Raw genomic sequence first — 16,641 nt, forward strand, 5'->3', positions numbered from 1 at the left:
TGTTTGAGACCAAGCTTTTGCACTTAACTAAACTGGGGAATTCGGGGGTGGGGGGTGTGCAGGAGAGGTCAGTTGGGTGACTCTAAGGAGAGTGAGGATGGCTGGGAATGGTAATTCTGTGTGATGGATCAAAGTTAATTATTGTCACTCTTTCTGTAAGTTGGCATATATTAATCATATCTATGGTGTACAGTGTGACATCTTGTTACATTTCCTTTTTCCCCTAGCTTTTTACTTAATTTGCGTTCCTTTTCTGTAAAATGGGTCACTGTGAAATTGAATGGGGATCATGCATAAAGAGCTTAGCACAGAGCCTGGCACTTGGGAAACGCTCAATATTTTATACTATTTGCTGTATACCGAGCTGGAGGAAGACAACGGGATTTGTCAAATTTCCATCCCCCAAGCTCCTTAGAGCGATCAGGTGGCTGTTTGGAAGCTTGCAGGAGGCCGTGGGTGCTGACCCGGCGGAGGGACTCTGAGGGCCCAGGTCACCTCAGCTGTGGGTCCCGCCCTCTGCAGGCCTAGGCAGCAGGACTTCACGCGGAGGCGGGGGCCCAGAGCTCCACCCGGCTTGTGCGTCGGCGGGCGGGCGGGGCCGCAAGTCCCGAGCCTGGCCAGCTTATAGCGGCTCTGCCAAGGCGCTGGAGCTCGGGGCAGTGCGCAGCGCGGGCGCAGGCAGAGGCTCAGACACCCTAGCAGCCGACACCCAGGCGGCCTGGAGCCAGGAGAATCATGAGCAGCAAATGTGACGTGATCGTGGTGGGGGGCGGCATCTCAGGTCAGTCACTGCTGCAAGCTCTCCTTTCTTCTCGTGCTCAGACAGGTGGCCCCTCAGGGAAGGCCTCCAAGGCGACCGCGGGGGCGGGGGCTGACCACAGAGTCCCAAGACTGTTCCTGTACCTTAGGCTATCCCTTTGGGTCTGAGCTTCGGCTATAGTCTAGCTGTACCCCCCCGGGAAACGATTTAGTGTGTCCCTGGACACAAGCGAAGGGCTGGAAATATGTTGAGGGTCTGGAGTTAGACTTTGAACTTCCTGGCGTTTTCCAATTCAGGCAAAAGGGGGCTGGATCGCTGGATATACACCTGTTGAGGTTGGGGATGCTGCAAAATTCAGTAATTGGCTCTAGAATAACCTAGACATTCTCTACAGTCAGAACAGGCAAGCAACACGTTGTTATCTTGGCATTGAGCAAATGCCTTGAACAGGAGGAAGGATTGGACCCTGACCAATTGATTGCCAAGGAAGGCCCTTTCAGACTTCCCTAATTCTCTGTGGTCTCCTGACTGTTGTGAGTTCAACTGAGCCTAAAGGGCCTTCTTGGCAAATGCCTCTTCTTTTAGTCCCACCTCTCCTGCCATTCTCCCCTTGCATATCTGGGGGTGTCCAAGTTGCTACTAGGTTCTCAGGTCCAGGCCATATTTGGCAAAGACAGGAGAAGACACTGCCCCTTTCATCCATAAGGAGGCTGGGGACACAATAGAGACAAGAAGCACAGAAGCTAGAAGTGGAGGATGAGGTGAGTGGGACCCTGTGAGGAAGTCAGTAATGTGAGGCCAGTGGGGACAAGCAATGCCATCAGCACAGCCATTTTAACTGATAGCTCAGGGGCACTTTGACCAAACTCCCAGAGCTTCCTAGTGTTTGAGCTGTAACAGAGACACCTTCAGAACATGAAGACCAATTGTCTTAAGACTTGCCCTTATCTGATCTCAAGTGACCTTCTGGGGCAGGGATTGGCCTTGCTTCCTATCAGGAGCATGGGACAGAGGTGACCTAACTCTCTGGAAAGCAGAACGAGACCACAAGCATTGAATATTAGGTGTTGCCCCTAGTCGGGTGCTTTTGTGGCAAGGCACCTTAGCTTCAGGCCAGAGCTTAGGCTCTGTGTAGCCAGCCCTAGGAAGATCACCGGTGGCAGGCCAGCCTGGTGCTGTAAGTACATAGATGCATGAGCACAGTGTGTTGAGGTGACAAAGCTGGGCACAAATTCAGTTTTCATGAGGGTACTTCTAGCATATTCTCTCCCAAAGGAACTTGGACTTAAAAGTATCCCTACCTAGTTGTAGAAAATATTACTGTCTCTTGACGTGTTCTTGCTTAGCCCTCTATCTTTCAAGAAACTGAAATTTCTCTTCTCAAGGCCCCTAAAGTCTTTTTCTTACCCAGAGTGTGCCTCTGCCTCATGGCTTCAGATTTTCTACTTCTCCACCCATTATTTTGGCCTTTATGGTTTATCCTTCAAACTTTCAGCAATATTTTTTTTTCCAGTGTGGGTGCTGAACCTGGAGCCTCGCTTGCATGTGCTGGGTGAGCTCTCTGTTGGTGAGCTATGTCCCCGGTCCTTATACTCCAAACGGTCCAACTGACTGAAATTATTCATGTTATACTCTCATGAAGAGGTAGACAAGGGTTTATCTGTTTTTGTAAATAATGGTAAACTTCTGCATTCACCCCCGACCCCAATCTGATCAAAACAGGAACTGATGAATAGACCTCCAATATCGGGAATTTTATGTGGAATAGGCATTGTACTCAGAACAGTGGAAGCAAGGGGTTCAAGGCCCTGCCTTACTCAATTACTTTATCTGCTACCTGCAGATAACACCAGTTAGTCATAGCCAGATTACAAGATGGCTGCAAAGGGCAAGTGAAACAATGTGTGCCCTAGTTCCGAAAAGTCTAAAATATGGCATCTAGGGGACTGAAGGTGTTAAAATGGAAGATTGGTGCCCTAGTGTCACATTGCCAGATTTTGAGTGCTGGGGGATGAAGCAGGATGACAGAGGGGGTGGGGATCACAAATTCAAATCCAGCTTCCTGGGCTGTTCTGATGTTCTGAGACATTGTCTTTAAAAAAAAAAAGAAGAAAGAAACTGAGGCTGGAGAGATGGCTCAGCAGTTAAGAGCACTGGCTGTTCTTGCAGAGGACCTGGGTTCAGATTCCAGGTCCATGGAAGCAACAACATGGCAGCAACAACTGTCCATAAATCCAATTCTAAGGGTTCCAGTGCCCTTTTCTGACTTCCGAGTGCACTGCATGACACAGGTGCACTACATACATACAGGCAATACACTTGTACACATAAAATAATAAAAATAATAAAAAAGAAACACCTGTCAGTCTGAGAATGGAGCTAAGATAGCCAAAGGACAATATTAGCAGAAATAATTTCTTGTTGTCTGTTTTACAACAAGGTAATAACAGATACCAAAACCATACCATGTATTTCAAAAAAACTAGAGAGAAGAATTTTAAATATTTTCATTACAAAAGATGACAGATGTTTGAGCAGATAAAAATGCTTACTTTCATTTGAGTATTATACAGTATGCACCTGTGGCAAAACATCACATGGTACCCTAGAAATATATGCAATATTTTTGCTGTGCTGAGGATGGAACACAGGACCTCACAAATGTTAGCAAAATGCTCTACCGGTGAGCTACACCCCTAGTTCTGTACCATTTTTATGTGTCAATTAAAAATAAACTGGGCATGATGACACACACCTTTAATTCCAGCACTTGAGAGGTAGAGGTAAGCAGATCTCTGAGATAGAGGCCAACCTCATCTATATAGTAAGTTCTAGGCCAGTTGGGGCTACAGGGAGACTGTCTCAAAAGGACAAAAATAAATATATAAAAGATAGAGACTGGCGAGGTAGCTCAGTAGCTAAAGCACTTGGTTCACAAGCATGAGAACTGAGTTAAACCCCCCAGAACTCATGTAAAAAATAAACAACTAGAAAGAATGCAAGAGCAGGCAGATAGGAAGAAGGGCTGTACAATGCTATGTCTTGGGCAAGATACAGCAGTTGCAATCACGAACTCACAGCAGCTTCAGATGCTTGCACTAGGTCTACACAAGAATGGGCCCCATCAACAGTCAGGTATGGATGGAGAAGCATTTCAGAGCACTTTATTCTCACAGCTGGACTGTTTGCTACTGAAAGAGGGGGAGCTACTGCCTTCACTTGCATACCCACTGATGACCCCACCAGGCTTCAATGGATAGTTCCATTCCATTGGTCACACACCCTGATTATAAATGGGTCACAAAACAAAACTGAAAGTCATGAATCTGGGAAAGGGACTGGTATTGATGGATGAGGTAGGTGGTTGGTAGGGATGAGAGGGACGTAAGAGAGGGACAGAGTAATCAGAACACATTATATACATGTATGAAATTGTCAAAATACAAAATTAAAATTAAAACAGACATGGTGGCACATGCTTGTAATTGCAGCTCTGGGGAGGTGTAGATAGGGGAATCCTTGAGGCTTACTGGCCAACCAGGCTAAAGTGCTTGGTGAGCTTCAGGCTAGTGCGAAACCATATCTCAATAAAATGGGTGTAATGGAACCTGAAGAATGGTACTTGAGTTGTCTTCTGACTTCCACACTCATATAGATACACACACACACACACACACACACACACACACACACACAGAGCCAGAGAGAAAATACAAGATTGAAGAAGGTTATATGAGTCACAGGAGGGCTCTGTTTGTTTATTTAATGAATGTTTACTCCCTGTCCCACATCTTGATCCAAAGGGAATTGAAAATGAATTATACAGGGCCATTGATCCTGGAATCCTCACAAGTCAATGTGGGTGACAAAGTCATGATCCATTGATAAAAATGACCTGTGATAAGTGCATTACTAACACACACACACACACACACACACACACACACACACATACACAATTCTTGGAAGGTAGTTGTAGAAAATATTTTTTTAATCTGAGAAATTCTTGGAAAACTTTACAAAGTGAACTGAGTCTTAAAGAATGAAAAGAATTGATCAGAAGGCCAGATGATAAAAGCATTTTAAACTGAAGAATAAGTCATATACAAGCATGTATATGAAAGAATCACAGAGGATATTTAGGAAAGATTAAGAATTTTGGTGTGAAGAATTGGGAGAAAGGTCTGGTAAAAATAAAACAAACAACAAAAAAAGCGGTTAAAATCTGGGCACGGTAGCACATGCCTATAAATTCTAACATTTGGGAGGCTGAGGCAGGAGTTTAAGGCCAAGGTACATAGCAAGACTGTGTTGAAAACTATTTTTAAAATATTATTAAATTAAAAAGTATCCAACAATATTTTTTGAAGGGTCAGCTGAGATGAATTGTGGGGAGTCTTTTATGGTTTTCTGCTAAACACAAAAGGTTTAGCTGCTTCTGTAGTCCACAAATAGTGATGATAGTTCTTTTTAAGAAAGAACTGTTTATCTATTATTTTTATTTTATGTGTATGAGCGTATTGCCTGCATGTATGTAATTGTACCAGTGTCATGCAATGCTCACAGAGGTCAGAAGAGGGCATCAGATTACCCTGGACTGGAGTTAGCTGCCATGCAGGTGCTGGGAATCAAATGCAGGTCCTCTACAAGAGCAGTCAGTGCGCTTAACAGCTGAGCCATCTCTCCAGCCCCCAAGATGATAATTCCTAATTCACAAAACATGTGTGGAATGACTGGCAACGTGGAGATGGTATTGACAAAAAGAGAGAAGGGAAGAGGGCAGAGGTAGGTTTTAGCAAAAAGACAGGACATCTGGAATTGGACGTACTTGGGGAGACACCCTAGGAGAGAAATGTAGCAGTTAAAAATGTGAGGAAGCAATTGGTGTCATAGATTTGCATGGCAGAGAAGTTTTAGTTGAAGCAACTACAGTAGAATAAATGGTCCAAAGCAAGCGAAGAGTGCAAAATTTTAGAACCTGGAGGTCATTATGTGATGGTTTATGTTTTAAGTTTCCAGAGTCTACTCTGGTTTTAAATGTTGTTACTGGTTAAACTTAGGACATTCTGATAATTCCCTGATAATTTTTTAAGTTGTCAGCAAATTTTAATCACTACCTTTGGGATAAAGAGATATATACTCTGAGTAAAGCTAGTTAACATATAACTTTCTTTTGGATGTTTAAAAAGTCTAGTGCAATTGAAGAATATTTATTTAGAAATGTGTCAGATTGTAAGTGAATCCTTAATGTGGAAGAAGCAGGTCTGAGACTTGGCAGAGCCAACCTTATCTCCACTTGGAGCTGGTCAGTAGCAAAGCAGCCTGTTGCCTCTGTCCCAAGTCTCAACTTTAGTGTTTTGGTTGCTGAAACCATGGGAGCTATCTTGTAACTCTAGAGTGGATCTTGCTCAATCACCGAAATAAAAATTTTTAAAGGGCAACTCAACTGTTAAGGCTTTGCTAGACTTGCAAGATGAGAGGCGGTAAGCACTTGCATGAAATCCTTGACGAAAACTTCATGAGTCTTCCAAATCTAACGTGCTCAGTGACCAATTTGGTCAAGAGCGTGAGCTGGCTGCCCACTAGTGAGACTGTCCTGGGTAGGGTGTGTCAGCTACAAGCATGAAAGATCATGAGTTCAGGGACACTGTGAGCAGATGTGGCCCTAGGGTTAATGACCAAGCCACCTCCTCAACCTTTGGTGAAGAAAAGCAAAGAACTTTTGGCTTAAACACAAATGCTCAAAAAAAAAATCTGTAATTTGGTAATATGTTTGGAAATTTGTATATCTTAGCCAGAGAGAAACCGAGAAGCCGTGTTCAGTTCGTGTAGATTACAGCCAGACTGCCTGTGAACCCTATTTCCTGCATATGCTTAAGTGATTTACATAACCTATTCCTCACTTGCCTCACCCTTTTATATTTTTCACCAGAAGAAAAGGCTTAATAACTGATTTTTAAAAGTACAAAGATACTCAAATTAAAATTAGAAATGATTTAGAATGTGTACTGAAAAATAAATTCTCAGTGTGTAGGGACGAAAAAGACCTCCTCGGTGTAAAATAAAGCACGGGAAAGATTGCATTTAAAATGTTTATTTATTTATATTTATATGTATGAGTGTTTTGCATGTATGCATTCAAATCATGCAAGGCCAGTGGAGGCCAGAAGAGGGCACCACATCTCATGGATATGGAGTTAACAGGACAGTTGTTAGCCACCATGTGGGTGTTGGAACCGAAAAGGTCCTTTCCACGAGTAGCCAGTGCTCCTAACTGTTGCACCATCTCTCTAGCCCCAAACGATTGTTTTTAAAAATCAATTGAAAGTAAAAGGCAGACAATTAGGGAAAAGGAAAGGACCCCAGGGAGATGTGGAAGGTAAGTAAGAGAAGGTAATGGGAGATATAATCAAAGTTTGTTTTATGTTACATGAAAATGCCAAAATGAAATCCAATGCTTGTCCAATTAATATTGGAACTTCTAATATCTTCCTAGGCAGCCTATTTGGAGGTTTAAAAGGGATGCCTTTGATGGACTGGAAATGCTCGTCCTTATGGCTTTGGCTTGGATTTGCTTCATTCTTCCTTTTGGAAGATAGATCCTAGTTGGGATTCGTTTTTCTTTTTCTTAAAATGTTTTCAACATGTAATTTAAAAAATATAGAATACTCATTTTTGTACTGTAAAAATCATTATCAGTCCATGCAATACCGATAGTGATCTTAAAAATCAACCCTTTTCTTAAATTTTTATTGCAATTTTAGTCTTACAAGTTTATTGTGTACTATGTGATAATTTTTTGCATTTATGGATTCTGTAATAATCAAATCAGCATAGTTAATTTTTTAGCTCCTTCAGTATTCAAAAATGATTTTCATTCATGTGCAATAGTAGCAGATATTTATGGGGTACAGTATGATATTTCAATAGATGTAAGCAACATGTTGTGATGAAATCAGGGTAGTTTATTTCCCCATCTCCTTATTCTTACTTTGTGTTTGGAGACTGCTAGCTCCTCTCTTCATAAAATAAATGATGAATTATAAATGACTTCCATTAGTGAGAACCCTGTACCCAAATTACCTGACATCAATCAGATGAATCTTTATATTTTATTTTTAATTGGCACATATGAATTGTTCATATTTAAGGAATACAACATGATGATTTGACACATATATACAGTGTATAACCTAATTGGAGTGATTAGCATTTCCCTTTCCTTAAACACTTACTATTGCTTTGTACTAGAGCCTTACAACATGTCTCTTTTATCACTTTATAAAATATGTAGTAAATTGTTGTGGCCGGGGATATAGCTCAGTGAAGAGTGATTGCCTAGCACACATGAGGTGCTGGGTGCAATCCTCAGCACTGCATGTATAAATAAATAAATAAATAAATAAATAAATAAATAAATAAATAAATAAATAAATGAATAAATAAATAAATAATAAACAAGTAAATAAATAAATAAAATTGCTGTATTTTACAACTTACTCATCTGGTCTGACTATATTCAAGTACCTGTTTTTAGACTGTATCCCTATCCCCTCTCTTCTGCCCTTCCCAGTCCTTAGTGACCACTATTTTACTCTGAGAGATCAACATTTTTAACTTCTAAATGTGAGTGAGATAATGTACTGTTGATCTTTGTGTACTTGGTTAATTTCCTCTAATATAATGTACTCAAATTCAATCCTTGTGAGCAGAAACAGGCACTTTTTTAATGTAATCACTACTTCCTTTTCAGTAGACAAATTTTTCTGTAAGTAATATAGATAGGAGATAGCAAAAAAATGTGGGATATACATGCAGGCAGTGACAGGGACCTACCTACCCACTTCCAATTTCATTCTGCCCCAGCCCATACCTCAGTCCCCCATCAAGGGGCCCGAGGAGTTCGCCGGTTTTCTCATCTGGAGGAATTTGTGAAGTCCTGGATTTGTACTTCAGTATCGCCCCAGCTTGGTGGTTGTTCTAACTCTGACCTGACTTTTGACTTCTGTCTTCATTACAATAGAAAACAAATGCGTTAGCAACACACAGTATTATTCATTCAATAATACTATTTAATAACATTAAAAAAGGGTATCATCATATTGAACATTGTCTACATGCTGAGCAAGCCATTAGGGGTTTGGCTTTTCATGGCAGCTCCATTAGGGTTCAGAATGACAATGCCTTGTTCCTCTGTTTGACGTAGGATACATTGGTGGGAGGATTCTGTTGGTGGGCCATGTGAGCAGAATCATATATTACCAGAGACAGTTTTGGGGTCCTTGTACATCCTCAGAAGCCACTAGAGTGGGATTGAGGTATGTCTGGATCTTTGACAATGGCCACAATAATCTCCCTCACTGACTGGGCACTGAGGATCTAGGCTCCCTTCTTTCCAAGGGCAGCATCAGTGGCATAGCATAGGGTCTTAGAGCATGGTGTCCTGTCCTGTCTCTAACTAGCTGTGCCACTTAGGCAAAGCAGTTATCCTTCCTCTGCCTTCATTTTCTCATTAGCAAATGGAGATAACAATATTAGCATTTCATACAGTGGTTGAGAAGACTAAAGAGAAAAAATATGTTAGGTGGTTGAGACAGGGCTCAGCATCTGCAAAGCACACAATAGGCATTGACTGATGTTGTTAATCAGGGTCACAAAGTGGCCAGTTAACCAGTAGTATGATTTGAGGGATTTGCTTGTGGCTGTGCAGCACATGCTCATGCACATATACACACACACACACACACACACACACACACACACACAGGGAATATTGTCCTGGAGTAGGATGCTGCCTCCACACTCTTCTTTCTTTGCTCTTATATGATTTACTAACATAGCTCATATAAGAAATCAGTGATTAAATTTATAGAAAAAGCTTAAATTTTGTTTTAAAGATATATTTATAACACAGATATGTCAAAATTATAAACCCCAAACATATTAATATATAGACTTGCGATTGCTTTGATGCCTGGCAAGTGTTAGGACTGATCCACTGTTATTTCATTTCATGTTCATTTCCCGTTGCAGTCCTTCTACTCCATGTGAAAATGTCATTACAGGAGAAGCACATTTCAGTCTCATAGCCTTTATCCAGTGCAGCCATTTCCTTGGCAACAGTAATTTGTTTTGGAAACAGGGTCTCACTGTGATGTCTAGGCTGTCCTTGAACTTCAGATCATCTGGCCACATCTTCCTAGATGTTTGGGATTGCAGGTGTATGCCGCCATGTCCAGCTGTGCATCAGTAATTTGGAATCAGCTTTGGCATTAACCATTTACTTACATAGCTGCAAAGAGACACATGTTCAGAAGATTTTAGTGGACCTATTACTTTCATTGATCTGTACATAATTAAAGTTTGCTTTGAAATAACACAGCATATAACTGATAAAGTCAGTTGTTGTAATGATCCATGCATTTTTTGACAGAAGATATCCAAGTGGCCTCTGAGTCCATTTCATCCTGTGACTTCAAAAGATATTTTAGTTTTTAACTTATTTCTCCAAAATGTTTGAACCCAGAAATATTGATACAGTAAATTCCATAACTGCGCATTCCATTATCAATAGTATTTATCCGTGTATCAATAATGACAGATGATGTATTGTCACCAATATCGAGTAAATAAATACATATATTTATTCCTATCAAGAGTTAAATGCACATATATGTGATTGATATTCATTTAATTAGAACCTCCAGCATAAAGAGCTTATAAATTAGTGAATATTAAATCATTACAGGTGACAAGATAATAGTGTAATGGCATATGTCAACTAGGACCCAGGGCAAATGGAATGTGTAAAATTGAATATGTATAAGAACCACTACTAACTTCACTTTTCACCTTAGCTTTGATGGCTATTATACGTGTAATCTTGGCAGTGTTCCATGTCTGTCTTCACTACTACATCTCATCCACTATACTTTATTTAAAATATCTGTTTAGGGCTGGGGGTATAGCCTAGTTGATAGAGTACTCTCCTAGCATGCACAAAGCCAAGTTCCATCACCAGTACAGCATAAATCAACCATAGTGGTGCCTGCCTGCAATCCCAGCACTCGGAACACAGAGACAGGAGGATCAGAAGTTCAAACTCATCCTCAGCTATGTAATGAGTTTGAGGTCCTCCTGGGCTACATGAAACCCTGTATCAAAAAAAAAAAAATAAATGATATGCTTAAGGATTTTTCAATCTTCATCTGATCATAGTCTGCTCAAAGTCAAGAACGTGGTATGTTTTATAACCATATCTCTAGTCCACCATACTGCCCAGCAATTGAATTAACCCAATAGGATCTCTTAATGAGGATCACGGGTGTTCTCAGGCTCTGAACTAAGAGAAGATACGTTCCATAGTTAGAAACCTGTTGAAAAATGGAGCTAACTTTGTAACTCGCAGAGAAAGAAAAATAACTGAGATGCTAAACATAAGGGATAGGGGAGCCTGAGACTTGACTTCGGATTTCAGCAGTTTTCTTAAATATGCAACCTGGATACCCTACCATTACAGGATCTTTCTTTATAGGTGGGAAGCTGGTCCTTGTGCTAACTTCAAGATTGAGCAGTAAATGTTAACTTTTCTGTTTTTACAGTAGTCACTGTGTAATACTTCAGTGAAGGGACTCTGCACACTTGAAAGATTAAATATCCTTCTAGGTCCAAAATATGTGTCAGAATGAGAGGCCCTGTTCAGATGTATTGTGGGTCTAAAGAACTGGTGTTTTGTCCCTCAAGACAATGTTTGGAGATTTGTTTTGGTTATACATGTAATATTTCCACTTTTCTTTTTTGAGACTTTTTTTATTTTATGTGTATGAATATTTTGCCTGCATGTGTGTAAGTAAACCATGTGCCTGCCTGGTGTCAATGGAGGCCAGGAGAGCATGACAGATTCCTTGGAACACGGTGGTTGTGAGCAGCCATGTGGAAGTTGGGAAGAGAACCTGGGTCTTCTACAAGAACAACCACTGCTCTTAACTGCTGAGCCATCTCTCCAGCCCTGCATTTGCATTTTTCAAGGGCTCCTTAGGCTTATTACTAAGGCATTTATATAAGCCAATTATCCCTAAGAGAGGGGGGTAAGGGGACAAAATTCCTCCCTAAGAGTAGCCAAATAATAAACTTCTGAGCAATTTTTTGGGGGGGGCTGAATTTAAAAGAATTATTATTGAAGATGAAAACATTTTGAGACTTTTGGATCCTAAATAAGACCACCTGTTTTTTTCCCTTTCTTTTTCATTTTGCATTGTGTTAGGAATGGAACCCAGGGCTTTGCACATTAAACAGTGCTCCACCCTGTGCAGCATCCCCAGCCAAAGAACACCTGTTTTTTAAAAATTGTTTTTATTGAATTTTTGTGCATTTTATATAGAATATCTCAAACAATCTTAATCATCTTTATACCTTCGTCCCCACCGGCACGCTCCCACAGACCCCACTAGAAACCATATACTCTGTCATCCATATTAAGGCCCGATATGTCGTCAGTGTCCCCAAATGTTCACCTGTGCGTGACTGTCAGAGCACAAACTTGTGGAGTTGGATCTCATTCCTCCTTTACACAGGTCTGACCTTTCAAATGTTAGTCATCTTACCATGCTATTAAATGGCATCTGATATACATCAAAATTTAAGCTCTTGATATTTTATTAGTTATTTCACATAACTTTTCCTTGTGGCCTCATCAGCACAATTTTTGGAATTGTACAATGGTGAAGGTGTCCTGACAGGTCTTCATTTTATTTGTTCTTTCTCCCCTTTGATTACTCAATCTAACATTTGAATGATTCTTTTACATTGGATTTGGAATCCTAGCCTCATTTTTTGGAGTTGAGATTAGTTTGTTGTTATTTTTATGGTCTCAGTTGTTTTCCTGTCTTAAATTTCATTTTCTGTTTTTAAATTTCACCACACTTTTATGGGCTACTTTCTGCTATAGCATCAAACTCTTCAGAAGCTTCTTTGTCATCTAACAGGTTATCTTTTTTCAGTAGGATAAAATGAAATATCAATTTAAGTAACAACCAAAATACCTCCAAAAGTTTTGAAGAATATTGGAGAGATTGCTCAGCAGTTAAGAGCACTGGCTGTTCTTGCAGAGAACCCGGTTCGATTCTCAGCTCCCAAATGGGGGCTAACAACCATCCATAACTCCACTTCCAGGACATTCGACACTCACTTCTGACCCCCACAGGCCTTGCACAATATGGGTGCACTTACACATATGCAGGCAATACCCTCATACACATAAAATAAAAAAATAAATAAAATATTTTTTTCAAAAATGTTTTGAAGAAGAAACACCACTTATACAAATGAAAGTTGTAATCATTCCATCTTCATGATTTATACTTTGAGGGACTTTTGTAGAGAGGTGGGATTTTTAAAATATAAATTTTAGAAATAATATAGCCTAGTTGAGAAACAGCTATAAATTACAGAAATGATAAGAAGAAAATGAAATCATCTATAATTGAACCCCACAAAATCTAACTACTCTTACTATTGCCATCTATATTTTCCTTATGGAAACTACATATTATCTATTCGTTAGTATTCATTTTTAAATTAGTGATATGTTATAAATGCTTATTTGTAGCTTAAATGCTTTTCCTTCATTTAATCTTTTTCCTTTGTTTGTTTGGTTTTATTGAGACAGGTTCTCACTGTGCAGCTCAGGGTTACCTGGGACTTGCTGTGTAGCTCAGGCTGGTCTTGAGCTCACTTTGTAGTCCAGAATGATCTCAAACCTGAGATCTGCTTGCTTTCCCCACTCCTGAGTGCTGGGACCCCTATGATCTTGATAACTTTATGATACTACTTCATATGATTGTATTATGATTTATTTAATTCATCTTCTATGAACATTTGTCATATTTCCCAAATTTCTTCTATTTTAAACAAAGCTATAATATACCTAAATTATTGTACATATTTCTATTACTTTAGGAAATTCTCAGAAATAAATTTTAGGAGTTTTTTTAAAGACATTTACTATTTCAAACTGGTCACCTTAAGCAATTTTTGCCAGTTTGCATTATGATGGAATTTTAATAATGATCTTCTCAGTCATTTCATCGGAAAACCAACATTTTCCCCACTGTTGGCACAACACAAAGAAAACTGTGATTCTATCAGTTCTTACTTGTAATTCATTGAAGTTGCAGATATTAGAAATTGCAATTATTTTCAATTTTTCTAATGTTAGTTTGGTCATCACATTATGCCTACAGTTCCTTACTAGGAACATAAATTTTTCCAATTATTGCTAATTGTTTTGGATATTGTTTATCCTGTGCTTCTAGAAGTTTGCCACCATTAATTAACTGTTGTGTTTCGATGCAGAAAAGGAAATAACCTTGTAACCAACCATTTTCTGTGATTAATTATTTTTACCCATTTAGATAAGACATAAATAGAACCTTTGTCCATAGCCTATTATAACAGCTGTTCAAACAGCTTTTTCGTGGTCTACATTTTAATTTTCTTTCCAATTTGCATTCGAATCCTATGATAGATTTTAGTTTATTTAGGAGGTTATGAGATATAGCTGACTGTTTCAGAATAGCCCTTTTAGCCCATGCCAGTTACTGGAAATCAAACAGCCCTTTTTAAGCACTGACCATAAGCAACTTAAAGGTGGGCACTAGAATGATTTGCCCTCATTTTATCAAATGTGTTTTTCTATGTCATTGTTTCTGCGGGAGAGCAGACTAAGTTTGTTCATTTGTTCATTGATTCATTCCTTTATTCGTTCAATTAAACCCCTATTGAGTGCACTATTTACCAAACACTGCCTAATGTAAGATGATATAGATGGGTAATAGCTTTGAGGGATACACTAACCAGAGAGGAAAACATACACAGGTGAATTCCCTGAAGGGTAGTGGGTGCTCCGAAAGTCATGTTTATGTACTTTAGAAGAGACTTTGGAGGAAACAATGGCAGCTTTACTTCAAGGACGTCAGAGACCCTGGAAGAAAACTTGGCAATACAAGTTATCGACTAGATCACAAGCAAATTCAAATGTTGCTCTTTCCAATGTACCTTTAAGTGGCTGACATTTCAATATCTGCTTTAATATGGAGTGTTGAAATTTCATTTTTATGTGTTGATTGTCAGCCCTAAAATGAGAGGTTGCTGCGGTAGTGTGCTGTAGTGCCCGCTTCAGAATGTGCTCAGGCTGTTAGCTGCTACTGGCCCACACTTGAGAACTGCACTGGAAATCACACTTGGCTGAAGGGAACTGACTCACGCAAGAGAGTTCCCCTTTCGTGGAGGCATCCTGCAACCCATGTGATGGCCCAAAGACCTGGTTTACTTGTCTCAATCTAGGGGGACTCTGAAGGACCATCTCAGGTTCAGAGATCGCTAGAGGAGTTTTTGATTTCCCTGCTGTGATTGTCTCAGTCGAATTCCTCCCTCTGTTCAGTGCCTCCCTTGTTAACACATGTTGAATTTTATTAAAGCTTCTATAAGCAAATCTCTCTGAGGCATCCTGTCAGATGTAATCTAGATATACAATGATTGAATAGCATTCTGGATCTCCATGTCATAAGATATTCTTATCATGAAGCTTCAGACAGTTTGAAGGTGAACTCCGTTAATGGGAAGCCCTTTCTATTGTTAATGAAAGACGTTGATAGGGACCAAGGAGGTTCCTTAGCCCCATTCTGCCCGGATAACCTCTCTGTGAACTTCAGAATGTCCAGAGCAAAGGTGGATGGTGGAGGCTCTTTGCAATACTGGCTCAGACATGCTCTAGAGAATCTACTTTTCTCACCATTCTGTGGGCTGATTTAGAGCAGAGATTAAGAGCCTTTGACATGGATATGCTAAAATATATAGTTCTTCCTTTATCGGAGAAATCTGTGATAGTAGAGTTAAGGAAGAAATGAGGAAACAGACAAACATAATTTGTACAAAGAGATAAAGAAGGCCAGGGTCTGTACGTCCCAGACCACCATATTGGGTCTAGCTCAGATTCTGGGTTCTCCAGGTTCTACAACTAGGGTAACAGGAAAACTAAAACAAACAAAAAAAACCCAGAAAAACAAAAACAAAAAATGGAGGATAGAATCCTAGATGGACAAGAGAGAAATTAAGAGAGTTAGCTGGTTGGTAGGTTGAAGTAAAGTGGAGAGACTAAGAGATTGGAGGTCTTTGGTTGAAGGATGTTTAATTTTGAGGGACTTGAGCAAGTGAACTATAAGGATAGACTATCGGGATTTTGAGATTGTGTATCACAGTGTTTCTCTTTTGAAAATAACGATTATAGCCAGTGTGTGTGTGTGTGTGTGTGTGTGTGTGTGTGTGTGTGTGTGTGTGTGCACGCTAGAGATTAAAGCCAGGGCCTCACAAATGTTACGTGCGTGTTCTTCCACTGAGCTGCACCTTCATCCCCCATCTGTGAACTTTTGTGTCAGTATGTCTTGAGATATAGCCCTCTGTGTGATTCAAGAAATGATCTAAGAGCAAGAGGAACAATATATATATTTAAAATCCAGATTATCTATTGGTTTTACAGTGGTCAGAGGAGATAAGTATCCAGGTATAATGTTAAAGAATACTGCTGGACCTCTCTGGTAGATTTAGAAAGACTGGAACCATATATTTTTGGTGAGGAATATTCTAAATAGTGGTGTGTGTTTAAATTTCTCACAATTGTTGAGAAGGTTAACACCTCCATTGGTGACATTGTATAAGGGATGGACAGTAGGATGGAGAGGGGATTCAGAAGTAAGGTGCCCAAGGTTCAACAGTATGAAGAAGCTAGGAGACAAAGGCTTTACCTATTAGCTCATTCCCTTGGAGACGATCAAGAAAAAAAGAAGAAAAGGCAAATACTGTATAATTCATCGTTATTTAAAGTC

General features: G+C 39.8%; 1 protein-coding gene across 1 annotated transcript in view; it reads left to right on the forward strand.

Annotated features, from left to right (window-relative positions):
- Positions 1–619: 619 nt before the first annotated feature.
- Positions 620–16,641, forward strand: part of Maob (monoamine oxidase B) — a 128,756-nt gene continuing 112,734 nt past the window's right edge. Inside the window, exon 1 of the mRNA XM_008831238.3 lies at positions 620–781. Coding sequence (XP_008829460.1) covers positions 736–781 — 46 coding nt within the window. The 5' untranslated portion in view covers positions 620–735. The remainder of the gene's footprint in view (positions 782–16,641) is intronic.

This window comes from Nannospalax galili, unplaced genomic scaffold, assembly GCF_000622305.1.
Source record: "Nannospalax galili isolate Female #2095 unplaced genomic scaffold, S.galili_v1.0 scaffold2350, whole genome shotgun sequence".
In the NCBI taxonomy this organism is placed as follows: Eukaryota; Metazoa; Chordata; class Mammalia; order Rodentia; family Spalacidae; genus Nannospalax; species Nannospalax galili.